At 41.4% G+C, this 17,090-nt stretch overlaps 2 protein-coding genes across 5 annotated transcripts in view; one reads left to right on the forward strand and one right to left on the reverse strand.

Annotated features, from left to right (window-relative positions):
• Positions 1-5,208, reverse strand: part of atp6ap2 (ATPase H+ transporting accessory protein 2) — a 45,132-nt gene extending 39,924 nt beyond the window's left edge. Inside the window, exon 1 of the mRNA XM_080203851.1 lies at positions 5,104-5,208. Coding sequence (XP_080059977.1) covers positions 5,104-5,182 — 79 coding nt within the window. The 5' untranslated portion in view covers positions 5,183-5,208. The remainder of the gene's footprint in view (positions 1-5,103) is intronic.
• Positions 5,209-6,486: 1,278 nt separating this feature from the next.
• bcor (BCL6 corepressor) overlaps positions 6,487-17,090 on the forward strand; it is a 296,044-nt gene continuing 285,440 nt past the window's right edge. For all 4 annotated transcript variants that reach the window (XM_080203852.1, XM_080203853.1, XM_080203855.1 and 1 more), the window contains exons 1-2: positions 6,487-6,755; positions 7,023-7,104. In XM_080203852.1, the coding sequence (XP_080059978.1) occupies positions 6,646-6,755; positions 7,023-7,104 (192 nt within the window). In that variant the 5' untranslated portion in view covers positions 6,487-6,645. The remainder of the gene's footprint in view (positions 6,756-7,022; positions 7,105-17,090) is intronic.

Here is a 17,090-nt window from a genome sequence, read left to right on the forward strand (position 1 = left end):
AATATGGGAGGATTAGGTTATGTACCTTTTTGTCAACCAGCACAGACAAGATGGGCCACATGGTCACCTATGTCATAAATTTTGTATGATTTTATGTAACTAGGATAGGCTATGCTTCTAATGACTAAGTTATTGCTGAACAAAAAATTGCAATATCGGTCAGAACATTGCAATTTCAATTCCTAGTATATTCAGAATTCTGATCTTAATCCAGATAGCGACTGAGGTACCATAGTTGATATCACCGCCTTGAGCTAGGGAGGATGAAAAGCAAGCCAGATCTTGTTCCCTGTTTTTGTGGTGAAATGTGCACAGATAGCAAGTCAGGATTAAACCAGTCTCAGCTATAATTACTTTATGGTTTTCATCCGCTGGCATACTTCTTTCAACCTTGTACATGAAAAAGCACCAAAAAGCACTCTGGATCGGAACCACATTATGAATTAATACATTTTATGAGATGGAAAGTTGATTGCTACAATGTTAAGTTTTTGCTATCAGTGTTAAAATTTAACATTTGAAACTGCCAATTGCATTATTAATTACATATATATAAAAATATATAAAAGATTCACGTGAATGATTTCAGGGACAAGTACAACTAAGAGGATAGACTTGAGAGGATGGGTCTGTTTTATTTGGAGAAAATAAGGCAGAATTCTTGATAGAAGTATTCAAGATCCTGAGGGGCATGGACAAGGCAAATAGTGAGAAACTGATCCTTCAAGAGGATATCAAAAAATTGTGGACACAAATTCAAAATAGTGAGCAGAAGAACAACAAGTGACGCGAGGATTTTTTTCCCCCCACCTAGAGGATAGTTGAAATCTGGCACGAACTTTCCGTGAGGGTGGTGGAGGCAAGTTCAATTAAAGTATTCAAAAGGAGATTGAATTGCTATCTGAAAAGAATGTGCAAAACTATGGATAAGTCAGGTGGGAGTTATTAGGTAGAATTTTTCAAGAGAAAAGTTTTTCATTCAGAGAACCAGTGCAGACTTGATGGGCTGAATGGCCACCTTCTGCACTATATAGATTCTGTGAGGGTGATTCACGTTTCACTTGATAGTATTGGATAGTAGTTATGGGAAAGAAAGGAAAAATTGTCAGGTAAAACAGTAAATAAACACTGGGAAGCCTCCAAAGAGGAGGTGGTTTGAGTACAGGTCTGACATTCTCACGGAGTGGGAAAAGGGCTAGAGCCAAAGGTTGAGCCCCAGAGGATCTAACATCTATAGAAATTTAACAGAAAAAAAGTGCCTAACTGGAGAATAAAGGTAAATCCATAAGCATGGAAAGAACTGAAAAGGAGGCAAAGATAATACATAAAAATAGATGAGCTGGTAATACAGGAGGAAATCCAAAGTCTTTTAAGTGAAAGGGAAGTTAAAAAAGGGTGAGGCTAATTAGGAATCAAAAAGGATATCTCTATGTCTAAGGCAGAGAACATGGCTGAGTACCAAATCGATATTCTGCATTTGTCTTCACTACAAAACAGGGCATGTGTCAATATTACAACAAAGGAGGTAACAGTAGAGAAATTCATGTGAGGAACAGGTACTGAAAAGTTTGGCTGTGCTCAAAGTCACCCAGTCCAGATGCAACACATCCTAGACTGCACTGCTCAGGAAAATAAGGGTGAAAATTATAAAGACAACCTTTCAAATCTCCTTGGATTATAGGAGAGCAGCCAGGGAGTAGGAGGATTGCAAATGCTGCATCCTTGCTTTAAAAAAGAGACATAGTCCAGGCATCTACAAGCTAGTCCCCCTAAATATGAAGAGGTATTAATCTGATACATTAATTGACACTTTGAAAAAATATGGGTTGATAAATGAAAGCCAGCACTGATTTGATAAAGATAAATCGTATTTAACAAACTTGATTTCAGTTATTTTATGTACCAGAAAGGATGGACTAGGGTTCTGTTGATATTGTAAGGATACTCAAAACATTTGGTAAAGTGCCACTTAATAGACTTAGTAAAATTGAAGCCTGTGGGGTTAAAGTGGCAGTGGTTACAAGATTAAAAATTGGTTGTGGGACTGAAAGGTGTGAAAGAGTGAATAGTGTAGAATGGTGGAGAGCGTGCAATGGCACCCCAACCAAAGTCAGGTTTTGAGACTTTTTACTATATACTCTTCACTTGGACTTGGGTGTACAGATAATTTTAAGTTTGCAGCTCAAAAATAACAAACATTGATAGTAATGGACTTCAGGAGAACAGACTGGCTAAATGGGCAGACATATTACAGAAAAGTGTGAAGTGATTAATTTTGGTAGGCAGAATGGAAAGATCACCATAACCTGAATCACACAGTATATTAGGAGGTACAAGAACAGAGACTTCTGGGAGAGTGTATACATCTTTAAAGATGGCAGGACAAATTGAGAAGGCTGTAATATAAAGGTCTCTGGGATTCTTGGCTTTACAAATAGGAGCATAGAGTATAAAACAAGGTGGTTATGCTAAACCTTAAGGAAACATTGATTAGACTGCTAATGGAGCACTAAACCAATTCTCAGCATCACATCTTTGACAGGATGCAACATTCACTATTGGTAATACCAGCTTCATTTTTACAGGCCAACTATTACATTTTTAAATATTCTACACATCTTTCAGAAATTACTATTGTAAGTGTTACTTTGTTGCTAAAGAGTCCATTGGTGACACTAATCATAGAATTCCTACTGTGAAGGAGGTCATTCAGCCCATTGAGCCTGCACCAACAACAATCCCACTCAGTGCTTTTCCCATAACCCCACCTATTTACCCTGCTAGTCTCTCCGACACTAAGGAGGCAATCTAGCATGGCTACTCAACCTAACCCATACATTTTCGAACCGTGGGAGGGAAGCGGAGCACTGTGAACCAAGCTGTGAAATTGAATACTATTCCAATAAACTGTATGACTAAGCAATTTACATAGATCATGAAAATGCCATTCTTAAAGAATAATACGAATGAAAGCAGAATTGTGAGTGTTTAATGATAATCAAGGAATACTTGTGGATTTCTAGAACTGTGCTGATCCCCTGCACGGAATTTTTGAATTTAGCAACTCTGCACTCAAGCTTAGTTCGTTCACACCGACGAGATTACATTTCATCACAAACAATGAGCTGAGATGAAAAGTGATCTCAACTGCTTGTAACTGGATTCCAAAGTTGGGATAGGTCACAAAGACGCCTTTGAATTCTTCGGCCAAGAATCAGATTTAATTTCTCTAATATAAACCGACTGAATCTTCAAACATTTTCTCTATCCTTAAATATAGTAGTGCTGCATTTTTGCTGTACCAGAATACTAATATTAAAATATACAGATTATCTCTGAAAATTCTCTGATAGCACAGAGAAGAACAATTTTAATTGCACAAACATTCCCATTCACTTGTAGTTTTTTTTTACTGGAACCAAAATTCTCAAAAGACAACAAATAGTTCTTCTGCACCTTGCTTAAACCATTCAAACTTTCCTTTGAAAAAGAATTTTAGTTACCTTGCTACTCATTACAGCAGTTTTACACTTCAATGGGTATCCAATCTGATTTAAAGTATTTTAAACTTGCAATATTTCACTGAATTGCCAAAGATGCAAGAAACATGAAGCAGCAAGGTGACTCTCAAGAAGATGGATTATTACCACAAATATTCAACAATCCTCAACAAGAAAGCACAGGTTTTAACCAGTAACACAGGTTACGAAGCTGATTAAAATTTAAATAAACAGCAGCAGCAATATGAGCTTTATCATATCCTCATGACATTCCAAGCCACTTTCAATTACTTACTTTTGCAGTGTAATCATAATTACTTGCCAAATGTAGCAACCAAATTGGAAGGACAACAATTTTGGCATGGTCACATTTACTGTCCATTCTTAGTGACCTGCCTTGAAACTTATGCTGATGATGCCCCACAATGATAATAGGCAGTTAAAAGATTTTGACTCAGCAAATATGAGGTTAATGACAATACGTGCCTAAATTAAGGTGGTATGTAACTTGGAGGTGATGGTGTTGCTGTCAATTTATAATTCATACTTCTGGTTAACAGAAGTCACAACACAGCAAGGTGTTGTCAAAATAAGCTGATTTACTGAGTGCATCCTGTATTACCACAATTAAAGTGTGCCAATGGTAGATATCAAGTCCTCTGGCAGGCAAAGTCAATTGGGCATTGCTTTGACCCAGATATTGTTGAGTTTCTTTGATGTTACTGCAGCTGCACCCATCTAAGTAACTGGCGAATATTCCATTACACGCCTGACATTAGTCTTGTTAGATACTGCAGTGGCTCCAAGGGGTCAGGAGGGAGGTCATGTGGTGCAAAGGCTCTACCTTGTTCTTTAGCCATGTTATCAATGTGGTTGCTTCATTTATGATCCTGGTTAGTGGCAGCTTCTAGCATGTTCATAGAGAACCGAACAATGGTGCTACTGAAAGCTAAAAACAATGTGTTTTTCACTGCTTTTGTTGGTACTAATCATTACTTAACGAGTGTTTTCTGCCGCCTATCAGCTCAAGTCTCGATGTTATCCAAGCACTGTTATAGTCTGACATGTGAAGGTAATCTGATGTCGTATTGGCTAAGGAACACATTCTGTAGGGGAACTTACAACTCTTCAAACTAGGGGATTTATAACACGTACAGAGATAGGACCCTTCGTTTAACGTTTCAACTAAAATCTCTCAATATATTCAAGCCAATCACACTTGTTAAAAGTTGCTATTTTAGTTTCAATTAAAACGTCTACTTTAAGGAGAAATCTATGATTTAACATAATGAGTCAGAAGGAACTGAAAAATCACATGATCTTCGAGAGCGACGGTATTTACGAGCGAGTGGAAGAAACATACAGTATGTACAAGATCAAAAGCAAACTAACCTGGAATAGTCGATGTCAAATTAAGTGTGGGAGAGTTTTTAATTTAAGTATCTTTCTTCCCTTGGGTCATCTAACTGCCATAATTAAACCTGACATTTTAATCTGCCGATGGAAAATAACTAATTTTAAATGAAAATGTTCCGAGATCAGGCGCTATGACAGCGGAAGAGGGGAGGGTTTGATTAGACAGGTGAATCTGGATAATGCTTACCAGTTGTCAGGGCCGCACTGATGAGAAGCAGCTGGGCAAGGCCGACACCGCCGCTCGGACACAGACCTCCAAGCGCCATCTTCCCACCGCACTGCTTGCTGGGAAGGGGGCGAGGCTAACAGCCTCCGAGAATGTCACGCGATAGCGGGCGCCTGCCGGCAGATGACCGGAACTGAATCATGATTGACAGGGGAGATAGGCCAATAGAAGGCGAGGGAGAAGCCCGGTGGGCAGGACGGGATGTGGGGGGCGGGTTTAGCTGATTGACAAGATAGAGCGGGGGAGAGGACCAATCAGAAGTGCGAGAGGCCTGCTGGGGCCAGCCGCAGAACGAACCAATGAGGAGTAGGCTGGCGGGTTTGTGTCCCGCCTCCTCCCGTTGCCTGGCCGATGATTCTCATCGAGTTCACTCGCTTGTCGAGATATACGGGGGGGGGAACTCGTGTAATCATTTATCAACGAGAGAATAAATAAATACATCCATCCAGGAATACACTAAAGATCGTTAACATGGAGGAGAATTCTCCAGTCTGACATATTTCACTCATTTCTTTCTCACTCAGAGCGAGCTTGTGGTGTCCATCAATGTCAGGCCCGCCTGGCTCAGCCCGGCCAAACTTGCCTTCCCGAGCCCAGCCCAGCCGAGACGAGCAAAGCAGGCCAGCCCAACCAGCTGGCAAGGCAGCAGCAAGCAGCATTGCTGTCACCCTGCCTGCCACACGCGGCAATTTACCTGCTCATTTCACTGCGTGCCTTCTTTTTTGGGCTGTGTGTTGTCCTTTTTATTTGTATTTTCCCGAGCCACAACTTCAAAAACAAAAAGTAAAAAAAAAACAGACGGGGAGAAAACATTGGAAAATCCAACTGCGGCCAGGAGCTGCTGAGAAGGGCAAGGGGAAATCCTCACTGATCCGAACGAACCCGAGAGAGAGGAAAGTGGTGACAACACGGAGGCGAAGCCACCAAATCCTCCCCGTGTATTTCAGTCAAGGCTGGGATAAATTGTTCATCTTTTAAAGAAACTACTGATTTATTTTTTTAAATACTGACACAGCGGGGAGGCTGGAACCTGTTTTCTTCTCTCTCCCGAACGCCAGTGGGGGTGGGGGCTGAGGGTAGAAATATTTGCATTTGAAGCTCTTGGTGTGTTTTAGGCAAGCGAGGCAGACAGAAGGGGCTGAAGTTGTTGGAAGATTTATTGATAGGAGCAGCGTCTTTTCCCCGGTGCCTGGGGAGAAATAGCCCTGCCAAACATCCCAACCCGACCTCGATTTTATGCCTCCGGAGTAGTGAAAGCCGAGGAGCAGCCTCCACCTACCTCTTCCTCCTCCTCTTCCTCCTCCTTATCATTATGCTGCTGTTGCTGCTGCTGCCGCCGCCGCTGCTGCCGTGAGGACTCGATCAGTTTCGATACGTTTTTTCCCTATGGGGGTTTGCTCCCCCCTCTTTTTTTAAGTTTCAAAAGAGAATGGAATAGAAGGGTCTTTGGATCGCGTAAGGAAAGTTCATGGGCGTTTATTAGTGCCTGTTCTGTAAGCACACATGGCGAAAACCAAAGAGAAACAGGTTTGGAAGGAAATGTATGGCGATGTTCGTTCGGTGCCCGCAGAACATATCGGCAGCAAGGAGGATCACGACAAGCCCAACACCAAGTGAGTTCGAGCTCCGTTTATTCCCCCACCCATACTGGTTCATTTAGGGAACTGTTCCCCAGCATACATATCCACGGATGTAATCACAGCAAATATTGTGACATAAATGTGCGTAATAAAAAAATGCTGCAACTACATACCAAGTTAAAGTCAATATTTTTTTAAATTGTTACATAAACGCGTTAAATATCTTTTGCCACGCAATATTTTGCACGAACTTGCTTGTTAATGGCATTTATTGTAAATCCTTGGCATCTTCTTCTGCAGGTTGGAAGACTCAGGAATTGACAGAGGAAGACCCGAGAGTTTTAAAGTAATCGATTCGCAGTGTTCAGGAGACGGGAGAAAGGTGGGTCCTGCTTGTAATTATTTAACCATTTCAATCCGAAAGCGCATAGTAGGCCATCACAAGGAGATGGTGATAAGACATCCAAAGGTGAGCCCCAGGCTGCATTAAAGGTGGTTGAAAAGGAAATCCCGTCAGCCTCGTGAATGTGAACGATTAACACTCTTTTATATGTTGCTCACAACGATCTGGTGCTGTGTTTAACCTGATCAAGTATATTTCTGTGAACTTCAGCTTCTTCTCCGTGTTAATGCCCCCTATATAGTGGTAGAATAAATACAGATTGGATTCAGTAATATTATGGCCTGATTTCTTGGGGACTCTTTTTTAACTGTGCAGTAGAAACACAATATGGATTTGAGGTTCCTGAGAAGGTAATTTAATTCTTACAGCCACAAGCCAATTTTAGGCTTTTTCTCACTACTAATAGAAGGTGCACAAGGGCATTTACAACAATTTCAGATACAAGATTTTCTCACCCAAGACATATCGTAGAGGTGGGAAGGGGAAATGGACGCTGAGCCACGTGAGAGATATTAAGTGGGATGAACAGAAGAATTTGGCCAGAGCTGGATACTCAAGAGTGAATTAGTGGAGGAGAAGCAGTGGGAATTCAAGTACAAGGATGGCACAGTGGTTAGCACTGCTGCATCACAGTGCCAGGGACCCAGGTTCAATTCTGGCCTTGGATGACTGTCTCTGTAGAGTTTGCATGTTCTCCCCGTGTCTGCATGTATTTCCTCCGGGTGCTCCAGTTTTCTCCCACACTCCAAGATGTGTGGATTAAGTTGATTTGCCATGATAAATTGTCCCTTTGTGTTGGAGGGACTAGCAGAGTAAATACATGAGGTTACGGGGACAGGGCCTGAGTGGGATTGTGGTTGGTGCAGGCTCAGTGGGCCAAATGCCCTCAGCTGTTGGTGATAAGGTGAGATTGGATGCAGAGCAGAGTCGAAGGAACAGAATTTGTGGTGGTCTGGGGGAGTGGTTCATGCTGGAGGAGGTTTTAGAGGAACATAAACACAGAGAGGAATTTGAAATGAGAGACCTTGTGGCATCAGGAGTTAATGTGGCTCAACACCAAATGGAGCTTATGGGTGAGTGAGACTTAGTATGGGATTGGATATGGACAGTCATTCTTTTTTTAAAGTACAAATGTTTATAAATAGTGAATAGGAGGCCAGCCATCAGACAATTCTGGTAAAAATGCAACACTTCAGTGGCTGGTGGACTGAGACAGGGATGAAGTCAGCCTTTATGAAGGCGAGGATGTGGAATTGGTATCTCAGCTGATGTTCAAAGTGCACACCAAAGCTGGGAACAGCTGGTACATCTTGAGATGGTGGAGGAATGGAGTTTTTGGAGAAAATTGAAGATGATGACATTGACACCCATTGTTAAATTGAAGCAACTGTGCCTTTATTCAAAGTTCATTGCTGAACTGACAGACTGGCTCTACAAACACAGTGAAGGGGTCAGAAATGGTGGTGGAGTGTTAAATCTTATTGAAATTGACTTTGCATTTATGAATGATATAAAAAAAGACAGTGTAAACGGAGGAGACTGAATATCAATTCCTTAGGGACTCTCAAGTGAGTAGAAAAATAAGCTGTTGAAAATAGTGCTCTGATTATAATAGCTAAAAGTGAAGCCAAATGAAGGAAATCCAATTGACCTGAACATGAGAGAGAAGCAATTGAGAATTGTGTGCTCTTCAATGCCAAAACTGTGGTGAGTTTAAAGAGGATATAATGCCCCACGTTCAGTCCCTCAGCATGTTATTTCTGACTTTAGTTATGGTTCTGTGATGCTGTAAGCAGAGGGATTCTAAGAGAGAGTTGCAGGGCACATGAGAACGTAAGAACATAAGAAATAGGAGTAGGAGTAGGCCATCTAGCCCTTTGAGCCTGCCCCGCCATTCAATAAGATCATGGCTGATCTGAAGTGGATCAGTTCCACTTTCCCGCTTTCTCCCCATAACCCTTAATTCCCCTGTCTATCAGAAACTTATCTACCCATGACTTAAATATATTTAGCGAGGTAGCCTCCACCACTTCAACGGGCAGAGAATTCCAGAGATTCACCACCCTTTGAGTGAAGAAGTTCCTCCTCAACTCTGATCTAAACTGCGCCCCCCCTTATCCTGAGGCTGTGCCCTCTAGTCCTGCTATCCTTTCTAAGAATCTCTCTACCTCTACCCTTCATTATCTTATATGTCTCTATAAGATCCCCCCTCAGCCTTCTAAACTCTGAGTACAGACCCAGTCTATTCGGTCTCTCTTCATAGGCTAACCCCCTCATCTCCGGTATCAGCCTAGTGAACCTTCTCTGCACTCCCTCCAAGGCCAATATATCCTTCCGCAAGTGTGGCGACCAAAACTGCACACAGTACTCCAGCTGCGGCCTCACCAGTACCCAGTACAGCTGCAGCAAGACCTCCCTGCTTTTATATTCTATCCCCCTTGCTATAAAGGCCAACATTCCATTTGCCTTCTTGATCACCTGCTGCGCCTACAGATTGAGTTTTTGCGATTCCTGCACAGGACCCTTAGGTCCCTCTGCACTGTAGCATGCTGCAGCTTTTCGCCTTTTAAATAATAATCCCTCCTACCATTATTTCTACCAAAGTGGATAACCTCACACTTGCTAACATTGTACTCCATCTGCCAGGTCCTCGCCCACTCACTCAGCCTATCCAGATCTCTCTGCAGACTTTCCACACCCTCCGCACAATTTGCTTTTCCACTCATCGTGTCATCAGCAAATTTCATCACCCTACACTCAGCCCCCTCCTCCAGATCACCTATATAAATGGTAAACAGTTGAGGCCCCAGCACCGATCCCTGCGGCACTCCACTAGTCACCAACTGCCAACCAGAATAGCACCCATTGATTCCAACTCTCTGCTTCCTGTTAGACAACCAATCCTCTATCCACGCTAACACCTTACCCCCAACTCCATGCACCCTAACCTTCTGCAGCAACCTTTTATGAGGCACCTTATCAAACGCCTTTTGGAAATCTAAAAACACCACATCCACTGGTTCCCCTAGGCCTAGATCATTGACACTAAAATCCTTTGAGAGGAAAGATGGAATGGTGATCTGCAATGACAACGGGGTCAAAGGTGAAAGGGTGATGACAAATGATTTTGAAGGGAGAGAGTATGATGAGAGGGAACAATATATAACGTAAGCAAATGTTGGGTCCGAAAGGGAAGTTGACTGTTCAACTGATAAGTGGAGATGGTTGAGGGAGCAGGAAGTATGTGCATTGGTGAGATCAGAAAGGGCATGGAGGATATGAGTGAGAGAGGGTTCAGGGCTGGAGGAGGTTTGGTTTGGTGGGCGAGAGGTACTCAAAGCAGCAGCATTGACAACTGAACACAATCCTATCTTTGACAAAGAAATGCACAAGTCCCTTGCATTTTTTTTGAAGTGAGAGTCAGCAGTTTATAGCATGGAAACAGGCCCTTCGGCCCAACTTTTCCATGCTGCCCAGGTTTTATCATTAAGCTAGTCCCAATTGCCCGTGTTTGGCCATATTCCTCTATACTAATCTTTTTATCCACATAACTGTCTAAATGCTTTTTAAAAGGCAAAATTGTACCTGCTTCTACTACTGCCTCTGGCAGGTAGTCCCAGACACTCACCACCCTGTAAATGAAAAAAATTGCCCCTCTGGAGCCCTTTGTATTTCCCCCCTCTCAACTTAAACCTATGACCTCTAGTTTTAGACTCCCCTACCATTGGGAAAAGTTGTTGACTATCTACCCTATCCGTGCCCCTCATTATTTCATAGATCACCCCTAAGCCTCCTACATTCTAGGGAAAAAAATCCCAGTCCATTCAGCCTCTCCTTATAACTCAAATCATCAAGTCTCCATAGCATCCTAGTAAATCTTTTCTGCACTCTTTCAAATTTAGTAATATCCTTTCTATAATAGGGTGACCGGAACTGTACACCGTATTCCATGTGTGGCCTTACCAATATCTTGTACAACTTCAACAAGAGGACAGAGGAGACAGGGAATGGGGTTAAGGAGGCAATTGATTGTGAGAAAAGGAATGTCAAGGGTTATTTTAAATCTCCAGAATGATCCTTGAGTAATAGGTGATATAGGAGATCAAGGTTCAGTGAAAGTTGATTTGATTTATTATTGTCACGTTGGGACACAGTGAGAAGTATTGTCACGTTGGGACACAGTGAGAAGTATTTCTCATGTGCTATGTAGGCAATGCATAATGTTCATAGAATACATAGACTCCATAGTGCAGTTAGAAATGTTGATGGATAGTTAAATTAGCAAGTGCCAGATATGCTTGCCTGTGCCCATTGGCTATGAAGAAATAAAGATGGGGATTGTACGATGGGAATGAGCAGGATTTTGAAGGTTTGCTGGTTTAAGGACGTCAAAAGGGGAGTTGAGGGAGTGGGTGAGTTGCAGTGATACGCTGGTGAATGGCAGGACCAAAAGCTAGGTCGTTAGAAGTTTGAAAATACAGTCGTAGATGACTTATAAGTGGCAGAGGGAATGTCACAAGAGAATGTAGGTGGTGATAAAAGAAATTGTACATACTTACATTTAAGCACTTATAAATTGCATAATTGTGTCAGTGCTCATTACTGATCAATATGAAAGTTAGATACTAGGCAAATTGATATGGATTTATATATTTATAGCAATCAATTTTAAACAAATTATTGTCGGAGAGAACACCTTCATAGCTGGAATATTTTACATTCAATGACAATGTTATCAAATTTTTTTTAAAGCAACTTAAAACAGGAAAAGAATGTTTGGTCCATATTTGACAGAATTTGGGCAACAACTAATTAGATTTTTCAATATTATTTTAAGTATATAAGGCAGTTTATAATCTATATATAAGAGACTTTGAACACTTAATGTTATTTAATTTAAAGTTGCAGAATTTGAAATAATCTGTTGTAATTAAAAAGTTTCAGACAAGAATTCGGAGGCCTAATACCACACTTTCAATGCAAAATCATTCCGTGATCAAGGAGAAAATAGCGAGGCATCTTGAGGAGAATTGTTTGGTAGAGCAGACGCAGCACGGTTTCGTTGAGGGGAAGTCGTGTATGACGAATTTATTGGAGTTCTATGAGGATGTGGATAGAGGAGAGCCGGTGGATGTGGTCTTTCTTGATTTTCAGAAGGCGTTTGACAAGGTGCCTCACAAGAGGTTATTGCAGAAGGTCAGGGGGCATGGAATTGGGGTAGGGTGTTAGCGTGGATAGAGGATTGGCTGTCAAATAGGAGGCAGAGAGTTGAGGTCAATGGGTGCTATTCAGATTGGCGGTCGGTGACTTAGTGGAGTGCCCCAGGGGTCGGTGCTGGGGCCTCAGCTATTCACCATTTATATAGATGATCTGGAGGAGGGAACCGAGTGTATGGTGTTGAAATTTGCTGATGACACCAAGATTGGTGGAACGGCAAATTGCGCGGAGGGTGTGGAGAGTCTGCAGAAGGATCTAGATAGGCTAGGCGAATGGGCCAGGAACTGGCAAATGGAATTTAATGTTGGCAAATGTGAGGTTGTCCACTTTGGTAGGAATAATGGTAGGAAGGACTATTACTTACATGGCGAAAAACTGCAGCATGCGACAGTGCAGAGGGACCTCGGGGTCCTTGTGCATGAGTCGCAAAAACCCAGCCTGCAGGTGCAGCAGGTGGTCAGGAAGGCGAATGGGATGCTGGCCTTCATAGCGAGGGGGATTGAATATAAAAGTAGGGAGGTCTTGCTGCAGCTGTATAGGGCACTGGTGAGGCCGCAGCTGCAGTACTGTGTGCAGTTTTGGTCGCCACACTTATGCAAGGATATTTTGGCCTTGGAGGGAGTGCAGAGGAGGTTTACTAGGCTGATTCCGGAGTTGAGGGGGTTGAACTATGAGGAGAGGCTGAATAAATTAGGCTTGTACTCGTTAGAGTTTAGAAGGATGAGGGGAGATCTCATTGAGACGTATAAGATGTTGAATGGGATGGATAGGAGAGAGGTGGAGAGGCTCTTCCCGCTCAGAAAGGACAGTAGGACTAGAGGGCACAGCCTCAGGATAAAGGGGGGGTGGTTTAGAATGGAGTTGAGGAGGAACTTCTTCACTCAAAGGGTGGTGAATCTCTGGAATTCTCTGCCCGTTGAAGTGGTGGAGGCTGCCTCGCTCAATATTTTTAAGACGCGGGTTGATAGGTTTTTGATAGGCAAGGGGATTAAGGGTTATGGGGAGAGGGCGGGAATGTGGAACTGAGCCACGACAGATCAGCCATGATCTTATTGAATGGCGGGGCAGGCTCGAGGGGCTAGATGGCCTACTCCTGCTCCTATTTCTTATGTTCTTATGTTCTTATGTTCTAAATATAGATTTTGGTTCATCTTGGACTGTATGAAATATTTACTTTTAAAATAAATTTTCTTTTTAATCTACATGAGGGAATCAATAAACAGAGGCTTCGTTTATACATAATGCAATTCACTTAACTCTCAAGTATGGTAATTTGTTCACTGACTAACATCCCAATAAACTTAAAGACTTTTCATGTTGCATTTTGTATTGCGATAGTGTAAGTCAGAGTTGCTGAGGCATCATGCACTTTTACATAGACATTGTGGTTTGGAGCAATAGCAGGACCACTTAGCTTTTGGTCCTGCCATTCACCAGGATATCACTGCAACTCCATCATTAAACTGAGGTTACAAATCCATCATTAATCTCTCCCACGACACCTGTCATTGTGGATTCTAGAAGGATTTACAGGTGAATAATCAGCCTGTTTGGCCATTTATGAATACACCTTCCTTGGCGATCAGATCTGGAGTGGGACATGAATCCAGAACTTCTGACTTGAAGGCAGGGACAGTATTTGTCAGAAGACCTCCTATTTTGTAGAGTAAAGAGGGAAAAATTCCAATTATAATTCAATTCATTTTAGAAGGCTGAATTATGACAATCTTTTACCTTCTTCAGATTTTAAATTCTACCCAGTGATTTTTTTAAAAAAAAACTTCTTTCACAGGGTGTGTGGTGGCACTGTGGTTAGGCCAGCATTTATTGTCCACCCATGTTACTTACTGATGTTACTAACTTTTTCAGACTGGAGATCACTTGTTGATTTTACGAGAGTTGATTGGACTCCAAAATAGGAAAACATATTACAGGTTTTCTTTTGAATAGGACACACTAGAAATGAAATTGTACCATGGGAATGACCAATTGATATAATTGTGACAGGAGGGCCAGTTTAAGGTCAACATTTAATAATACTTTCCTGATCTTGCATCAAAAATTGATCTCTGCAAGAATGTTAAAATTAACATACAGAACTCACTCACTCGTGAAGTGTTTAAAGTTTGGAAAGAATAGATGAGACAGTTGACTCCTTTCAAACATTTAAAAATTCATTCATTCTAGTGGAGAAATTGGGTAATTTTTCCATCCCTTCTAGCCAATTTTCTCCTTTTGATTTTGACAGTCTACAGCACTTGAAGGTAGCTTGTTGCCATTTTCTTAAGGATATTTAGGGATGAGTATCAAATACCAGCCTTGCCAACAACACACACATCCCATGAAACAAAAAAAAAGTATCGAGACTGATACAGAAGAAGTCACATGGGATCTGCTGTGAGCTGGTAAGATGGATAGAGAATTGGCTTGGTCATAGAAGACAGAGAGTAGTAGTGGAATGGTGTTTTTCTGACTGGAGATCTGAGATTCTGCAAAGATCAGTGCTGGGACTCCTATTGTTCATAACATACATAAAGGATTTGGAGGAGAATGTAGGTGGTCTGGTTATTAAGTTTATGGATGACACAAAGATTGGAGGAGCTGCAGATAGTGAAGAGGACTGCTAAAGGATACAGTGGAATATAGATAGGATGGAGATTTGGGTGGAGAAATGGCAGGTGGATAGGATGGAGACTAAATGGTAGATGGAATTTAATCCAGACAAAGGCAAGGTGATGCATTTTGATAGGTCTAATGCAGAAGGAAAGTATACACTGTAAGCAGCAGAACCCTTAGAAGCATTAACATACAGAGAGATCTAGGCATACAGATCCCACAGTTCCCTGAAAGTGGCAACACAAGTGGATAAGGTGGTCAAGAATGTGTGTGGTATTCTTGCCTTCACCGGTCGGGGCATAGAGTCTAAGTATTGGCAAGTCATGTTACAGTTGTATACAACTTTACTTAGGCCACATTTGAAATACTGCATACAGTTCTGGTCACCACACTACCAGAAAGGTGTGGAGACTTTGGAGAGGGTACAAGTTTGGAGGGTATTAGCTCCGAAAAGAGATTGGGCAAATTTGGTTTGATTTCACTTGAATGTCAGAAGCTTTAGGGCAACCTGATAGAAATTTACAAAATTATAAGAGCCATGGATTGTCAGAGTCTATTTCCCAGGATAGAAATGTCAATTACTCGGGGACATAGATTTAACGTGGGAAAGTTTAAAGGAGATGTGAGAGGCAAGTTTCTTACACAGAGGGTGGTAAGCGCCTGGAATGCGCTGCCATAGGATGTGGTAGAAGCAGATACAATAGCAACATTTAAGAGGCATCCTGACAGATACATTAATAGGCAGGGACAGAGGGATACGGACCACAGAGAGCCAAAGGTCTTTAGTTTAGAAAAACATCAGTGTCAGTGCAGGCTTGGTAGGCTGAAAAGGCTGCTCGTGTGTTGTGCTGTATGTTCCATGTTGTTTGCCAGGTTATATGTCTGTACGTTAGTCATTTTCCAGTCCCTTTGTGGTGGCCATTATTCAAATATAAGCCTTTGCCACAAGTTTGTCAAGCTATGATTATAGTAAGAAACATAGCATTATTCATAACCACCAGATGTCTCAGCACTTTGCAGCCAAAGAAGTATTTTTCAAAGTATGGTCACTGTGATAATGTAGGAGACTAACTAGTGTTATCAGAAAGCTTTGTCACAGTTCTTTTAACTTTACAATAAAGGTTTGTTTTAAAAAAGTTGATTCAAGATATAGTGCAACAGAAAATGTGAGACTACTTTATGGAGATGGTCTGAAATCCAATGTCAAATTTTTCCCTGAAGTTATACATCACAAATGTTATCAGTGTGAAGTTGTGATCACTTTGTGCAATGCAGAATGTGCAATAGTAAGGTGCTATAAGAAATCTGCTGTTTTTAAAGAAGGTAGATATCTTATAAAATCTTTAAGGGAAAGGCGTAACTGGCTACTAAACGTACTGATGCTTCCAAAATTCAATTTAATGAAAGGAAATTGAACACCGTTTTTCTGTTAAAATCATTTAATTCATATATGTTAAATGTTATGAGAAAGATTAAGGAATCATCTGTTAGTAAGACCGAATGTCACAATTTTTAAGAAAAACGCAGCTTTCCTGATGGGTCAGCGTAACTAAACACTAAGACATATAGACCTGCATGGTCCCAGATTAAAATGCTAAGTTGACCAACTCAGCCAGAGTTTGACATTATAATTGCATTTACCACCCCTGGTTAAGGAGCAGAAAATGTTCATGGCTCCATGACATTTGTTGGATTCCTAACTACAATTATGAATGAAAATCAAGGGAAATATATCCAGCCATAGAACTGTTTTCCTGCTTGTGAGTAATTCTGCTTGCGAGTGCACATTTGCACACTGAATGAGGACAAGATCTGGCTTAGCTGTGGTGTTCCCATCGATGAATAGCTTATGAATATTCACTGTCAAGACTCATAAAGGATGGTGACTTGAATATTGTAGCAGGGGACAATCAGTTCCTATGGATTGATACCCAGGAATGACACCTGACAGGAGCATATAAACTCAAGACAAAAATGTAAAAGGTAGGGTAGGGTGATTATATTCCATTTAAATACATCCTTGGTAAAACGTTTTCACGTGATTGTTATTCTGAGTAGGTCTTTAACTCTTTTAATTTTTCAAAATGCTCAGATTCATTTATATGAAATACCCCAAGTTCATGAAGCAACTG

Source organism: Carcharhinus amblyrhynchos, chromosome 15 (assembly GCF_965287045.1).
Source record: "Carcharhinus amblyrhynchos chromosome 15, sCarAmb.v2.hapA, whole genome shotgun sequence".
Taxonomy (NCBI): Eukaryota; Metazoa; Chordata; class Chondrichthyes; order Carcharhiniformes; family Carcharhinidae; genus Carcharhinus; species Carcharhinus amblyrhynchos.